Source organism: Manduca sexta, chromosome 1 (assembly GCF_014839805.1).
Source record: "Manduca sexta isolate Smith_Timp_Sample1 chromosome 1, JHU_Msex_v1.0, whole genome shotgun sequence".
Lineage (NCBI taxonomy): Eukaryota > Metazoa > Arthropoda > Insecta > Lepidoptera > Sphingidae > Manduca > Manduca sexta.
Window position 1 is genome coordinate 1,106,796 of NC_051115.1, and position 17,679 is coordinate 1,124,474.

General features: G+C 37.3%; 1 protein-coding gene across 1 annotated transcript; it reads left to right on the plus strand.

The window, feature by feature from the left end:
- The first annotated feature begins 268 nt into the window (after positions 1-268).
- Positions 269-16,111, plus strand: LOC115449790 (zinc finger protein 83). The gene is made up of 9 exons (XM_037447408.1): positions 269-448; positions 1,462-1,575; positions 3,194-3,859; positions 4,606-4,820; positions 5,592-5,696; positions 6,289-6,495; positions 7,268-7,379; positions 14,261-14,362; positions 15,164-16,111. Exons 1-9 carry the CDS (start codon positions 344-346, stop codon positions 15,305-15,307), a joined length of 1,770 nt encoding a protein of 589 aa, XP_037303305.1. The 5' UTR covers positions 269-343; the 3' UTR covers positions 15,308-16,111.
- The last annotated feature ends 1,568 nt before the right edge of the window (positions 16,112-17,679 follow it).

The window sequence follows — 17,679 nt, forward strand, 5'->3', positions numbered from 1 at the left end:
TTTTTATACAGCACTGAAACTGCGCACATTAAACCTTACATCCTAGCGATTCACATATTGAAAAAGTAAAATTATAATTTTAATGTAATATTTTAGCTATTAATAATTTCTAAATACTGCTGTTATTTTTTGAGCTCATAATTCTATAAATTTTATTACGGTCTTATTGTAAATGTTTGCATATAAATTGAAGTTAGAAACATTTATGTATAATTGAACTGCCTTTGCTTTTTACAAGTATAAAAAAGTATAAGTGTCAAATATAAAGCAAATTACACTTTGTTGTCAAAATTAATAGAGAATTTGCTACATTCTTCATTTCGTAGTAATATTAACAAAATAAATGGATCTTCAACACAATATATGCGCCACTTGTTTAAGCAACGATCGAGTTCTAACGCCATTGTCGAAAATATCTTCAATAATACGAGAAATTCATTTGAATGAGGTTAGTGGAATTGTAAACAGTTGTTATTTTGTAAACAATAGTTGCTCTGAAAAAAAAAATCCTCTAAGATAATACTACTTTGAATTAGAGTCAAGTATGGGGGGGAACAAATGGATCAGTAGGTTTAATATCCTGTCGAGAAGCTAGTCATTTTGCTATATTCATTTCTCGACTTCGCACCATATTAGCGAAACGTAGTTTTTGGGAAAAATTACTCATTCTTACTATTTTCTCTATGATTAAAGTGAATTATGTCTGTCTATATTTTAGTTTCCATTAAGTAAATAGGTTTTAATAAACAAAATCAAAAATTATTCTTAATAAATAAATATCTTTTAACAAAAAAAAACAATGAATGTCCTCTATTAAATGCATAGATAATTCCCTGAATTAAATATACAGTGTGTGATATGACAAAAATCTTTTCCACACACTAAATTAAAAAACTGCCATGCTAAGCTCATAAGCGGTATCGCTAAAAAAATCGAAAACTTGATTTTTATGTTGTCAGATAGCTTAAAGAAATACCCATCCAATGAACTCACCTAAATAACGGTATCTTATTTAGAACTTGTTAAAAAATCTTAAAATAGTTTCTCTATCTCACTTTTACATACAAAACTATAAAACTATATTTACAAAACTTTGATTATCTCAAAATAAGTGCCTCAGTGGCATAGTTGTACTGCATGCGGGGTATGGCAGTGCTCTGAGATCGTGGGTTCAAATCCCGGGTCGGGTGAAGTAATATTTGGGTTTTTCTACTTGGTATCAGCCCGGAATCTAGAATTCGTTTCTGGTATGGCGATAGTTTTCCTCCTATAGCATCATAGGTCGGAACACACTTAGCAAAAAGCAAGTAATCTGGTTGCGTCTCTGCATACCCTTTCAGAGATGAATGTGTGATGTGTTTATTTTGTTTTTGGATAAGAATTTTTTTTGCATACTAAATTCATAAATAATGTAGTTAGAACAGTAATTACATTTTTAAAATAATTTACATTTAATTTCAGTCTTATACACGAGAAAACTTCATTTGTTGGGAGTGTAACAGCATGATAAAGAAGTTTTATAACTTCAAAGTCCGTTGCAAGCAAGCTGAACTGGCTCTCGGTAATTACAGCAAGGTGAGATGTTGATCAAATTTTATATGTAGTCTACTGTTGCGCCATCACTGTGAACTGCGCAGACGCAGGTAGATTTCGGGGGCAGGTTCCAACCGCTTGACCGGCAGCCGCGCGCCGCCTGTCACTCTCGGATGTGGTCACAATTGAGCAGTTTATTTGTTTTACTTAAATTATTAACGTATAGCGGTGACTAGTAGCAGACTCCCCGTCCGCATAGGTCGCGGTACGTTGCCTGCACGATACACCTCGTAACGGCGAGTATCCGAAACAAGGTGTATCCAGGCGCCGCACGTGACATCTTCCCGACCAATGGGGTGAGCCTGCGCGCTCACCGGGGCGAGTCACGTGGTCCATGGCGCGCGAGTGTACTTAGGTGAAAGTTAGTTGTTAAGAGCATTAAAGTTTACGCTGCAATATTATGGACTCTTACTGAAGCTGACCCACCCCGACTATAAACGGTATTTAAACCTATGTACTACAGTCCACATAATATGTTTTATTTGCAAGTCCGATCAATGGCCTAATTGCCTATAGTGTTAAGACATACATAAACATAAAAAAAATTGTACCTATGTATATTATTATTAAAAAAGACTTAAAAAAAGAGCGTATTCCCATCCAAAATGCCGGCAACGTATCTCTATGCCCCCAGTATGGCAGATGTTCATGGGCAACGGTAATCACTTATCAACAAGTGGACCATATGCTTGTTTACACCGTATATCATAAATAAAATATTGCTGAAGAGTTTGTTTGAATGCTTATCTCTGGAACAACTGGTTCTAATTGAAAAAATCTTGTGTTGGATAGCCCATTTATTGAGGAAGGCTATAGGCTGTATAACATCATGCTATGTTCAATAAGAGCAGAAAATCAACGAAAAATGTTGCAAAATATTTTTTTCCCAAAGAACAAAATCTCAGCTGCAAAGTGCTCTAGTTGTAGTATGAAGATTTTAAGTTAAGTGAAAATATCAATTAAATAGATTATAGAAACACTCACTACATCTGTAATTCGTTTTACAGCAGTGTAACTAACACATAGGGTGAGTTTTGTGTACCTGTCACACCAGGGGCCTTATTCTCTATCCTGCACGTTATTTTGACAGTGCGTAACAAGCACGTGACACAACGCATCATGTTTAGGACTATAGAAATTTGGCTTACAGAATACCATTCCACGCACATTTCTCGGAGATAACATGACACGGCCGCGTTACGCGTTTACACTATCATACAGAATAAGGGCCCAGTTGTGTGAGCCACACTAGCGTTGCTCTAATTTTCACACGAGGCGCGTTAGTGCGCTCATCTGCGCTATCCAAGCACAAGTAAGTTACGAGAGAGATTATACATTACTTGCTTCAGCCTACGACTCCGTCCGCGTGAAGAAGTGTTTTCCAGGATAGATATATTCCCGAGATAAAAAATACAGCACTCACGTGTAATATAGCATTATATTAGTAAAAAAAATCAAAATCTGTTCAGTAGTTCCCGAGAATAGCTCGTTCAAAAAAACTCTTCGGTTTTATATATTTTTATAGATTTGACGCCGCAGCCACCGCGTTTATGCAATGGAAAGTTCGATAGCTCATTTGATCTAGCCTTTACGTTTACAGAAACTGAAGTCTCTATCAACCCTCGCACAATCAACAAAGACATATTATGATTACCATTTTAACTACAACGATCCTCTCACAGACTGTGATTTGGAAAAAACTTTAAGCGAAATCAAAAATGAACCAGACAACACAGATACGGATACTAAAGACAATAGCAATGTGTACGTAGCAAATATATTACCTATATCTAATGTGGATAAGGTTGAAATTCATAAAGAAGATCTGAATAACACAGAAGTAGCTAAAAGAAAAAGGAAAGGTACAAAAATTGATAAAACAAATGAAGACAAATTAGTGAAAGTTGAAGATATAGAGAGAGTAGATACTAGTGTGGTTAAAAGAAGAAGGAAAGTAAGAAAAGATACAAACTATACAGACGACAGAGAATACGTTGAAAATATTGAAACAGATCATTCAGATACTGATATCGACAAATTAAAAGTTAATAAAGTTGAAAATGGTAAATTTGATAACGATTGCCAGAGTGAAGTTTTAGAGAAGTTTGATCTAGTGGCATTTACAGAGGAAGAGGTAATAAGGAATAGAGAGGAGAAGAGGAATCATCCGAATTACAAGAAGTTACCGTTCAAATGCGATTTGTGTGTACTCGGGTTTACAAAGGAAGGATATTATGTGCAGCATGTTAAGAAAAAACATGACGAGGTAATTACTAACTAGATATTATATTAATTTAACATCTTACAATCATCATCAGCCGCTGTATGTCCAGTGCAGAACATGGACCTCTCCCAAAGATTTCCAAATCGACCTATTGTAAGTCCGCAGCCAGCATCCTGTGACTTTTGTTAGGTCATCTGTCCACCTCGTGGGAGGACGTGTGGTGACGCGACGCTTGCAAGTTCGTGGCCTCTACTCCTCCTCCTCTACTCCTCTAGAACCTTCGTGCCCCATCGGCAATCAGTTCTGCGAGCTATGTGCGCTGCCCACTTCCGCTTCAACTTGTTAATCCGATGGGCTATGACGGTGACTTTCGTTCTTCTACGCATCTTTGCATTTCTGATTATATCACGTAGAGAACCAAGCACAGTCCTCTCCATAGCTCGCCGAGCGACTGTATTCTTATACGGCCCATAGTTAAGGATTGCAATAATATAATTGCAATAATCAAATTGATGTCTTGCAATACTGTTACTATAAGGTAGATCTCTCGTTTGCGAGTACACGGCTGGGCCTGGGTAGACCCCTAGCAAACTGAAAACTTCGGTGAAAACTGCATTCAATTCCAACCAGAAGTTTTTATGTGATGCGTGTGTATACAGAGAAAATTTATAAACTGTTGTTTTAGCTTACGTTGCCCTAAGAAAGACACCTCGTGTAAATATTTCTTCAATATTTTAATCATACGGGTATCGGCCTGTTACAATTTATAAGTCAAATTTTTTTTTTAGAGTATAGGCATCGACCTCTGTTCAGTCTGTGGCACTCGCTTCCCGACTCTACGGGCGATGGAGCGGCACAAGCGCAAGCACTATTCCTGCTATCGGTGCAGATTGTGCAAATATGTGACATTGGAACTTTGGTCCGCCGTGAACCACTGTCGCGTGAAGCACTGCAACGATACAGCGAATAGTATACACTGCGCGCAGTGCCGGCATGTGTGCAGGTATGATACGATATTGATACGACACGATTTCGATACGACAGGATATTGATCCGACACGATATCGATACGACACGATATTGATACGACACGATGTCGATACGACACTGATATAGATACTATGATACCTATTTGCCGAGATATCTCACCATTCAATAAATCAAATTTTATTAAAGAAAGTAAAATCGAACATTTTTCTAAACAGAGGAAATTAGAAGCTTTGTTTTATTTGGAATTTTGAGCATCATTTATCTATAAATTTGAAATTTGTTATTATAAGTATTCATGATTCCCCCTTTATTTATCGTTACGGAGTTAATATTTTTTTTTTTACAAAAAACAAACTATCATCCGTTATATAATTCAATATGTGCAACAAATACAACGTGTAATAATAAGCCAGCGATATATTGACGATGTAATATCAACTATGTAAGGGGCCGTTCAAATATTACGTAACGCAATTTTTGAAGATTTTTGACCACTCCACCCTATGTAACGCGTCGTAACGTTTCCCTGTACGCCCCCGGTCCCTTCCAAAAGTTATGTAACTCTAGAGACAATTTTTTGGAATATTCCCAATATCTTACGCAAAATATCGGAACATCGCTAAAATACCTTTGTTATTGTTCGAAAATAAAAATACCAATGTTACATAACGCTTTGTAGGAGATCCCCCTCCCGCCCCTGTAACGCATCGTAACGTTTTACAAGAACCAAAATTGCGTTACGTAATACTTGAACGGCCCCTAAGCGATATGTGATGTATTTCAGGACACCTGAAGATCTAGCCGAGCATGTAAGGTCTGAACATTCGGTGCATTGTAGCGACTGTGGGGAGAAGTTTAAAGGACCGCACTCGCTGCGAACGCATCAAAGGTATACTGCAAATACTTTACATCGTTTATGTGTTCCTAGTACCTGAAGACTTTCCCCCTTATTCATAGACGTTATTTATCTAAGGACGGAGCATTGCTGTTATAACAAGTTTCTTAGTGCTGACGGCATGGTAGCCTTCACAGTGCGTAGACATAGGGCGGTTGTAAATGGCTAATATTGTATCTCAATCCGTCTTCGTCAGCACTAAGAAACAGACTTGTTATCACAGCAATGCTCCGTCCTTAGATAAAAAAAACGTCTATGAATAAGGGGGTTAATGTATACTATTATATAAAAGCTGAAGAGTTTGTTTGTTTGAACGCGCCAATCTCAGCAATTATGATCTTAATTGAAAAATTCCTCTAATATTAGAAAACCATTTATCGAGGCTATATAACACCACGCTGTGACCTATAGGAACGTGGCATTAACGAAAAATGTTGCAAAAACGGTTAAAATTTATTCTTTTTGAGACTTTCCGTTGCGTGCGCTGAGTAAATGGTTAAACGCGTGCCTTCAAGTAGTTGTAGTGGTGTGTGTGAGGGCGAGAAAGCCTCTATAACTAAAAAGAATAAAAGCATTTTTCTTTCAGACGTATACATACGGTCAAAAGGGAGTTTACGTGTGACTTATGCAAGAAAACATTTATGAAGAAATCACGTTTCGAAACACATATGGTGTCCCACAACACTAGTATAGCTAAAAAGCTAGCGTATTGTAGTATATGTAATGTGCAGTATAAGAATATATATGTGTATAGAAATCATTTGAAAAACAGCACTAATCATTCGGAGAGGGCGTGAGTAATTTTAAAATGTTTTTATATATTGATTCCTTACTAACCGAAGTTCGGCGTGGCGGCCAATCAACGGAGCCACGCAGGAGATATTATAGTGCACGAGTGTGCAATACACAACACTCTCTGTCCCTTCTAACAGTCCAGTGAGATGGCAATCTGACATGACCAGAGAGACATCAGGCGCAGGAAGTAGCTTTACGTGCCGAGGCACGGTGGTATCATCGCCAACTTCCTGACTCCGAGCTGCGACTGAGTCTTTTTTTTATGTTTTTTTACGATCTTATCGACAAAACTGTTAAACTCACCGATAAATATGTACTACGTACTAGATTTGACATTCCTAACATTCACTGTGTTCAACTGAATTAAACTGCAATCCATTCAAACTGACTTAAGTATGATCATAATTGACAGCTTGTGGTTGTGTACGGAGTGGCGTTCATAATATAAGAATTCGAGTCTAAGTGTAAACCTAGATTTGAATAAAAAATATTAGTCAAATAAGTAAAATTTCCGTTGTTCAAGGTAATAAATAGGTTATAACAGTGACGTTTCGGTTGCCATTTTAGTTCATATTTTGAACAAATAGTTTATATGGACGTTCGAGTCTATAGAATATACGTCAATGGTTCAAACTGGGAAACATTTTTTGCTCTGCCCGGAGCTTCGGGTCGGTTTTTTTTCGTTCGCATTGGGCCTTGCGTTCAGGGCCGCCATTATCCAGACATCTTAACATACCTCAAAATACTATATTACGTATTTTTTATTCTAGATACCCTTGTCCGGAGTGTAACAAGAAATTCGCGTCGAAAGTTTATCGGACGCAGCATTACAACTTCTATCATCTCCAGAAATCATCATACAAGTGTGATATTTGCAATAAGGTAATTGAACATCGTTGACTGCGGCACAAATGAATTCAGGCGAACTAGTCCAATCAAATTAACATTGAAGGTAGGAAAAATTCGCTTAGAGCTGAAAATTGGTATAGCCGTTAAATACGTCATTATCAATAAAATGACAAAAGTCCCCATCGATCCTGTGTGTGCAAAAAAAATTATTCAAGGTTAAAGGTCAAAAATTCCGCTTTTTCCCATTTTTCTCTGACACTGGAGGTATTATCGAAAAATAAGTCAGACAAAAGTTGTAGATCATACAATTCTCTACAACAGTTGTTTTAATATTTTCTTTGTACGAATCACCGTTCGCGAGGTATCGCGATTTTAAAAGTTGAAAAACTTATACTCTTTATACCAATTTTCAGCTCTATGCGAATTTTTCCTAACTCACAGGTTTTTTATGTCTATTTGGACTGGACTAAACATACTTCTAAAATGACACTATGTGACACGTGTTATTAACACATTTGCTACAGCCTTGACACCATATGTGTTTTTAAGTGAGCAATACTAGTGTGTCATTTCACATGATATATGTTAATAAAACATTTGCTCCAGCCTACACACTAAAAAAATAAAAAAAAAATAAAATACTTTATTTATCACGTAGGCAAACAAAGTTGCACTTATGATACGTCAAAACAAAGAATAAGAATAATTATTATTTCTAAACAACTATTAAGATCACTTATATAACTATGGAGATTTTAAATTAGGGATAAAGTTTATACAAAAGACTAGGTACAAACCGAAGTAACCAGCTCGGGCTGGCAAGTAGGGGGAAATAGAAGGGTAACGCGTCGCGATCCTCACCGGTGAGGACATGAGCCCTAGCCTAGCTAACCTACCAGCCTTTCACTAGCTACCTAAGTGATGACTACCCGAAGAAGAAAGGCAGAAAGAAACTCCGGGCTTTCTTTTTGTCATCAATTGTTCAGTACTTCTTTTGTATTTTTTTCCAAGTCTTTCTTGTACATAGTCACAATAGTTATATAAGCTAATGCACGCACATCACCGTTAACATGGGATAAGATGAAATCCAATCGACAACCTGGAGCGGCATAAAATAAAATTAGCGATGGCAAATAAAAGAGAACATAGATTCATACTTAAATAACGGCGTACAGCGTGCATTCGCCTACATTTACAATCATAGTTTTCAATCATGAGAAAAGAAAAAAAAATAGTGATATTGAACAGGCAAACACAACATGATCGGGTGGTCGTCTTTCAAAAATTACATTTCATTAAGATATGATATGATTATGTCAAATTAGAACTATAGAAATGTCATTATTATAAAAAAAAAAAGCATGTGAGACATGTAACAAAGACATTTTAGGCAGTTAATTAATTACTAATGTGTGCTAACATGGTGGGTCATTGTGTGCAGGACAAACTTTCCAAACCGTCTTATCATTAAGGTAATCAGATACAGTATAGTATCCTTTACACATTAATTCACGCTTAAGGTGGTAGCTCAAGGTCCATTTTCATACATTTTGTTTCGGCTTTAATCTGGGTAACTAAACAAGTATTGGCAAGTAAAGAATTTAAATTCACGTCTAGTTAGTGATTAGTTCTCGCAGTTGAAGAAAAATGTAAAAATAATTAATAATCATGGATATTTCGGCCTTTAAAATTTAATATGACGAAATTTTAAAGGCAGAAATATCCATGATTATTAATTATTTTACATTTTCTTTCAACTGCGAGAACTAATCACTAACTAGAATTTAGTTACAAAAACCATGAAAATGGACCTTGAGCTACCACCTTAACATAACACTTGAATTTTTGTTCGGTCAAATTGATAACTTCGAAGGGAAGTTTATTATAGAACTTAATGCTATTAACTAAGAAAGATTTATTGGTTTTACAGAGCCTATGATTAGGGACAACCAATTTATTTTTATTTCTGGTATTTAGACTATGCAAGTCACTGTTTTTAATAAAAGTACTAAGGTTTTTACGTACGTACATTATATTCTGAAAAATATATTCGGCCGGCAAAGTCAGTATATTCACCTCCTTAAACATTTGCCTAAGGGAATCATGAGAGCGAAGGTTGTAAATAGCTCTAATCGCTCGTTTCTGCAAGATAAAAATGGTCTGCAGATCTGCAGCAGAGCCCCACAGAAGAATACAATAGGACATAATGCTGTGGAAGTATGCAAAATACACTAGCCTTGCCGTAGCCACGTCAGTTAATTGTCTAATCTTCCTAATAGCAAACACGGCAGAGCTCAGTTTACTAGAATTTTTTTGAATATGGGGGCCCCATTGCAATTTACTATCGATTGAAACCCCGAGGAAGACCGTTGAGGGAACTAATTCTAATTTATCCCCATCTAAATCAATATTTAGTTCCTTTTTTTATTCAGTAACGAAAATCTGACACATTTCGTTTTTGCGGCATTTAAAAGTAAATTATTAGAAGAGAACCAGTCAGAAATCAAACTAAGTACTTTTATGTGGCTCACCGAGATTCTCATCCCTTCTATTTAACTTAAAAATAATCGAAGTGTCGTCAGCGAACAATACTACATCTGCCATATTATCAACCATGTAAGGCAGGTCATTTATGTAAACTAAGAATAGGAATGGACCCAATATGGAACCCTGGGGAACCCCAATTCTAACTGCGGACCCGGCAGAGGAGACGTTGTCGATAAATACTTTTGATTTCGACCTGATAAATATGAAGATATTAGTTTAAGTCCAATTCCTCTAATACCATAATAATGAAGCTTTAAAATGAGGGTTTTGTGATCGACGCAATCGAATGCCTTGGAAAGATCACAAAAGACCCCCAGTGCATCCTGGGATCCCTCCCAAGCATCTAACACAGCTTTGACTAAAGCACGTCCAGCATCTTGCGTGGATCTGCCTTTTGTAAAGCCGAATTGTCTATTATGTAAGATCCCATTTTTATTAAAAAACACCAGCATTTGGTTAAGCATTAGTTTTTCAAATACCTTACTTAAGGCTGGTAAAATAGAAATAGGTCTGAAATTAGAGGGGGTGTTAGAACAACCTGCTTTAAAAATTGGTACTACTTTACTAACCTTCATAAGATCAGGAAATATGCCGTCTCTGACGCAGCAGTTAAAGATTTCCGCAAGAATTGGGGCAATGTTGTCTATTACTGACTGCAACGCTTTAACAGATAAACCCCATAGGTCTTCAGTGCTTTTTATGTTTAAGCTCTTAAATACTTTTATTATATCAGAGTGCGTGACAAACTCAAATTCGAAATTTGGAATCGACAGATCAACATTTTGTTTTAAGAACGACTCAGCTGCCTCTGGTGAGGATGGCAGACATTTTGTCGTTTCAAAAGGTATGTTAGTAAAAAATGTTCAAAGTAATTAGCTATTCTATATTTATCTGAAACTAGCTCGTCATTAATGTTCAATAAAATCTTGTCATTAGTTTTATTTTTGCCAGTTTCAGTATTAATAATTTTCCAAGTAGTTTTAATTCTATTATCTGAGTTTTTAATATGACTACTGATATAGGCAGCTTTAGCATACCTACATACACGTTTAAAAATTTGAGAGTATGTTCTCACATAATTATTAAATTCGACATTGGGTGTAAAGGACCTTCTGTCATATAATTCATAGAGAACATCTCTACTACGTCTAATACCGTTTGTTGCCCAAGCACTGAATGATATTTTATTTTTTAGTGGCACTGATTTTACACTACATGTTTTATTAAATATGTTTGTAATACCATTTAATAATGTTTTAAACATATTATTTGGGTTGTCTGAACCGCAAGTCAGCATAGGCAACACCAAATTAAGCCTAGCACTAAATTTCTGTAGATTATATTGGGTTAGGGGTCTAAATTGTACTATGTTCTTACTTCTATTGCTTTTACAATTCAGTTTGACCATTTGACATGTGTGGTCTGATAATAATTCTTTAGAGTTAATTTTAAAATTTGAAATAACATTATCAATACAGGTAGCTGAAGTTGTAGTTAATCTAGTCGGCTCGAGAAATTGACAGTTTAGATTAAATGATTGAAGTAAATTCAAAAAAAGTCTTTTATCTGTGGAATCCACTAGCAAATCTATATTAAAGTCCCCACAGACTAAAATATTACTCATTTTAAGTTTTTTAAGAATATCCTCCATTTTAGAAATAAATGCCAATATACTTGATGAAGGAGGCCTATATACACACAATATAATATAACCACTGGTCTCTGCACACGCGACCTCACACACTCGTTCTACAGAAAGTTTTACAATATCCTGCCTATCCTTGTGAGAGACACCATCCTTGATGAGGATCATGGTGCCTCCACCTTCTGCTGATATCCTAAAGAACGAGCTGGCGACTCTGTAGCCACTAACACTAAATGCCATTTTATCTGCTTTTAACCATGTCTCCGTAAAACATAAAATATCAATATTATATTTTTCTGCTAATAATTCTATGTCAAGTATTTTGCCAGAGAAACGATTTATATTTTGATGAGTTAATATTAAGTCACTTTTCTCTGTTGTCATAACTAATTGTTTAAATTATTTACTACACTTATATTAGTAATACTACTAAAACATGTAGTAATGGAGGACTTCGTCATAGTACTTATGACTGAGTTAATATTAAATGCTAACAATGTAGCAATCTTAACTTTAACTAATTTTGACAGATACATAGTATCTCTAGTCAATGAAAATCTACAATTGTCTGTAAATTTATTTATGTCAAAAATAACAGTTTATCACTATAGTGACTTACTAAAAATTGCATATGATTGTTTAACATGTGAATGTGCTTATTTAACCTGTCTGGTACATTGGCCAGAAAGGGAAATGCACATAATATTACTTTTTTACAATTTAATTTGGTCATAGAGGCAATGCTTTCTGTAATATCCCTTTTACATAAGTTCTCACTATTGCCCACTAAAAGAGCAATACAAGACTGAGAACTATATTTTTTTTTAAGTGTACTATATGTGTTTTTAAGTGAGCAACACCAACGCAGCAGCACAAGACATCCGGATTAACTTAATGTCTGCAAGAGCTCGCGAGCATACGTCTAGACTTACAAATCTATACTATTATATAAAGCTGAAGAGTTTGTTTGTTTGTTTGTTTGTTTGAACGCGCTAATCTCAGGAACTACCGGTCCAAACTGAAAAATTATTTTTGCGTTGGATAGCCCTTTGTTCGTGGAGTGCTATAGGCTATATATCATCACGCTATACCCAATAGGAGCGGAGCAGTAATGCCTAATCTCAGGAACTACCGGTCCGAACTGAAAAATTCTTTTTGCGTTGGATAGCCCTTTGTTCGTGGAGTGCTATAGGCTATATATCATCACGCTATACCCAATAGGAGCGGAGCAGTAATGGCTAATCTCAGGAACTACCGGTCCAAACCGAAAAATTCTTTTTGCGTTGGATAGCCCTTTGTTCGTGGAGTGCTATAGGCTATATATCATCACGCTATACCCAATAGGAGCGGAGCAGTAATGGCTAATCTCAGGAACTACCGGTCCAAACTGAAAAATTCTTTTTGCGTTGGATAGCCCTTTGTTCGTGGAGTGCTATAGGCTATATATCATCACGCTATACCCAATAGGAGCGGAGCAGTAATGGCTAATCTCAGGAACTACCGGTCTGAACTGAAAAATTCTTTTTGCGTTGGATAGCCCTTTGTTCGTGGATTGCTATAGGCTATATATCATCACGCAATACCCAATAGGAGCAGAGCAGTAATGGCTGATCTCAGGAACTACCGGTCCAAAGTGAAAAATTCTTTTTGCGTTGGATAGCCCATTGTTCGTGGAGTGCTATAGGCTATATATCATCACGCTATACCCAATAGGAGCGGAGCAGTAATGGCTAATCTCAGGAACTACCGATTCGAACTGAAAAAATATTTTTGTGTTGAATAGCCCTTTGTTTGTGGAGTGCTCTAAGTTATATATCATCACGCTATGACCAATAGGAGCGGAGCAGTAATGGCTAATCTCAGGAACTATCAGTTTGAACTGAAAAATTCGTTTTGTGTTGGATAGCCCTTTATTTGTGCGGTGCTATAGGCTGTATATCATCACGCTATGACCTATAGGAGCGGAGCAGTAATGAAACATGTTGCAAATACGGGGACAATTTATTACTTTTGAGAGCTTCCGTTGCGTGCGCTACGTAAACGGTTAAGGTTATGCAATAATGATGTATGACGGGATTGTTCCTCTTAAAGTTCTATAAAAATATATTATAAAACAAAGTTCCCCGCTGCATCCATCTACCTGAACGTCTTCAACTCAAAAACTACCCAACGTATTAAGATGAAATTTGGTATGGAGACAGTTTGAAGCCCTGGGAAGAACATAGGCTCCCGGGAAACTACTACTTTTATAATAGAAAACTTTAGCCTGAAAAACTTTACAACGCGGGCGGAGCCGCGAGCAAAAGCTAGTTTATATTAACGCTGCAGCAGCTCGGTATAATACACTGTTTTGTCTAACCGATGCGCACACGTGTTGTGATGTTCGAGTGTTCATAGCATGTGAAAAGGCAGTCGTTTGTGTTAAATGCATTAACGAGACCCAAGGATATTTATTAATTACTAGCTTTTGCTCGCGGCTCTCCCCGCGTGAAAAAGTAAGCAATGGCACTCAGGAGTATTGTAGTTTGCTATTAGTGATAAAAAAATAAAAATCGGTTTAGTAATCTCGGAGATTCGCACATACAAACAAACTCGTCACTTTTATATAATAGTATACATTTAGCGTTTTATTCAACTATAATATAATCGGGTGAGGGTGGCCTTCGTTCCACATCAGCCTATCCTTCTATTACACTCGTGTAATGGTGTCTTTTGTTAACAGCTCTTCATATCGGAATGGCGTTTGAAGAATCACAAGCAAACGAAACACGGCATGAACCGGCCGCGGGACCATTCCTGTAACGTTTGCGGGAAGAAATTCTTTGTAAGTATTTTAGAGGATTAATTAACATTTGCTGTAGATTCGTCGGTATAACATACTTTCCCTAACATAAAAATAAGATTTTAAAGTTTGTAAAGATGTCTGAATGCCACTCAGGCGCATGCTGCTACTAAAACATAATACACAGACAGACCAAGTCACGTGGTAATACTTAAGTGAAGTTTCCTTTCCTTTAAAAAATCAACTCAAGCGTACGGGAGCATATACTTATCGTAAGTGGAGTGTGGTCCAATAGAATGTCGACTGACGAGAGATGATTACCTCTCAGTCGACACAATTATGCCTGTTGGAACTGGATATACACAGGCTGATCCCGGAACGCGACACACGTGGGCCACTATGGCGGGTTTTCACACCTTGTATACGGTGCTCACTATAATAATAATAATATCAGCCCTGTATTATATACTGTCCCACTGCACGGGCCTCCTCTACTACTGAGAGGGATTAGGCCTTAGTCCACCACGCTGTAGTGCGGATTGGTAGACTTCACACACCCTTGAAAATTTTCCTACAGAGAATTTCTCAGGTATGCCGGTTTCCTCACGATGTTTTCATTCACCGTTAAAGCAAGCGATAATTCACAAAGAATACACACATATCTTTTTAGAAAAGTCAGAGGTGCGTTTGGGATTTGAACCTGCGGACATTTGTCTCGGCAGTCCGTTCCACAACCAACTAGGCTATCGGTGCTCACTATCCGGATATAAAATATCTTACCACCATCAAATTATCTACCTACGTATCTATTTTCGTATTGATATTCCGTACATCTCATTTCAGACGAGGTCGACGCTCCGCGGCCACCAGCTCACACACTCGGAGCAGCGCACATACATGTGTGAAGATTGCGGCGACACGTTCCGGCAGCGGCCCGCTCTCTACACGCATGCGCGACTCGTGCATAAATCTGTAAGGAGGAAATAGTGCGCAACCAACAGAGAAAGGAAAAAGAGACTACCATCCTCACACCCACTACAACTCATGTAAGGATCAGCAGTGGCATTGTATGATACCGAGCGGTGAAGCTCGCCGAGTCTCAGGGAAAAATAATATGTCATTATCCCGCAACGAAATTAATCATATAGAAATATAGGGAGGAGTTAGAAATATAGAAAGGAAAGAGGTGGTACATGTGTGAGTAGATTTGTCAAGGCCCCATGTAGTGGACATGGGTGAACTCATTGGCGTATATTCTATAGACACGAACGTCCATATACACTATTTGTCCAAAATCTGAACGAACATGGCAACCAAAACGTCAGTTATAACCTATTTATTCACTTGAAAAACAAATAACTTTACTTATTTGACTATTAGACTCAGTTCTTATATTATGAGCGCCACTCCGTACATAACCACCCGCTGTCAATGTTAAAATCATGCTAACGTCAGATGTACGGATTGCAGTACAGTTGAGTCGAACACAAAGACTGTATGGAACGTCAGATCCAGTACGTAGTACATATATACAGATGGGTAGACTGCTCTACCATGAAGATGATATATCGTACAATTCTATTGCTGTGTTCTAATAGGTAGATTCGGTGTATAGAGAGCTATTATAGGAAATGACTACTGACAAAAAAAAACACCAATACCGAAGCTAACTGACTGTCTTTGAAGCCAATGTGATATTCACAACCAAGTATTGTATATCTATAGCTATTGTATCAACATAGCTCAGTGTTATAATTATTGGATTATGTAAATAAATGCATAAATACATCAGTCATAGTTTTATTATTCCTTTGCTCGTGAAATAACACGAGAGGTGTTGAATATGAAATTAAAAGCTTTTTGCGGATTTCATCGCTGTTTTTTATATTATAATTTTGTCACGAAGTTTCTAAGACTTTGTAGCCTTCATGGTCACAGGGGAACTCCTGAAATTAGTTGTAAATCGTTGCTTCCCACCGATAACTCATGCGCCGTAAAAGTATGGACCGAATGATCAAGATCGTTTGCTCTGGATCGTTTGAGCCTTAATTATTCGTTTGTTAGATGGCATAAAAGACATATATAGACACATAGCCTCAGAACCACCTAGCGCTCAGAAAAAATATTAGCTTGAGTTATTGTTCTGAGACCCTAACCGGGCCCTAACTAATAGCGTGCTTCATATTGGGTAATGAATACCTAATGGTTCAAAAAGAAATGATTGCTCAGGTAAGTAATTTCAAATTATTGTACGGAAGAATATAATAACAACTAGCTTTTGCCCGCGGCTCCGCCCGCGTTATAAGGTTTTTCAAAGTTTTCCGTTATAAAAGTCACGCTATATATTTTCCCGGGAGCCTGTGTTCTTCCCAGGGTCTCAAACTGTCTCCATGCCAAATTTTATCCTAATACGTTGGGTAGTTTTTGAGTTTAACACGTTCGGGCAGACCGATGCAGCGGGGGACTTTGTTTTATGATATATTTTTGTAGAACTTTTTAAGAGGAACAATCCCGTCATACATTATTGTTGCATAACTTTAACCGTTTACGCAGCGCACGCAACAGAAGCTCTCAAAACTAATAAATTGTCCCCGTTTTTGCATCATGTTTCATTACTGCTCCGCTCCTATTGGTCATAGCGTGACGATATATAACCTATAGCACGCCAGGAACAAAGGGCTATCCAACACAAAAACATTTTTTCAGTTCGAACCGGTATTTCCTGAGATTAGCGATTACTGCTCCGCTCCTATTGGGCATAGCGTGATGATATATATAGCCTATAGCACTCCAGGAACAAAGGGCTATCCAACACAAAAAGAATTATTCAGTTCAAACTCCTAGTTTCTGAGATTAGCCATTACTGCTCCGCTCCTATTGGTCATAGCGTGATGATATATAGCCTATAGCACTTCACGAACAAAGGGCTATCCAATACAAAATGATTTTTTTAGTTCGAACCGGTAGTTCCTGAGATTAGCCATTACTGCTCTGCTCTTATTGGGTATAGCGTGATGATATATAGCCTATAGCACTCCACGAACAAAAGGCTATCCAACGCCAAAATAATTTTTCGGTTTGGACCGGTAGTTCCTGAGATTAGCCATTACTGCTCCGCTCCTATTGGGTATAGCGTGATGATATATAGCCTATAGCACTCCACGAACAAAGGGCTATCCAACGCAAAAAGAATTTTTCAGTTCGGACCGGTAGTTCCTGAGATTAGGCATTACTGCTCCGCTCCTATTGGGTATAGCGTGATGACATATAGCCTATAGCACTCTACGAATATAGGGCTATCCAACGCAAAAATAATTTTTCAGTTTGGACCGGTAGTTCCTGAGATTAGCGCGTTCAAA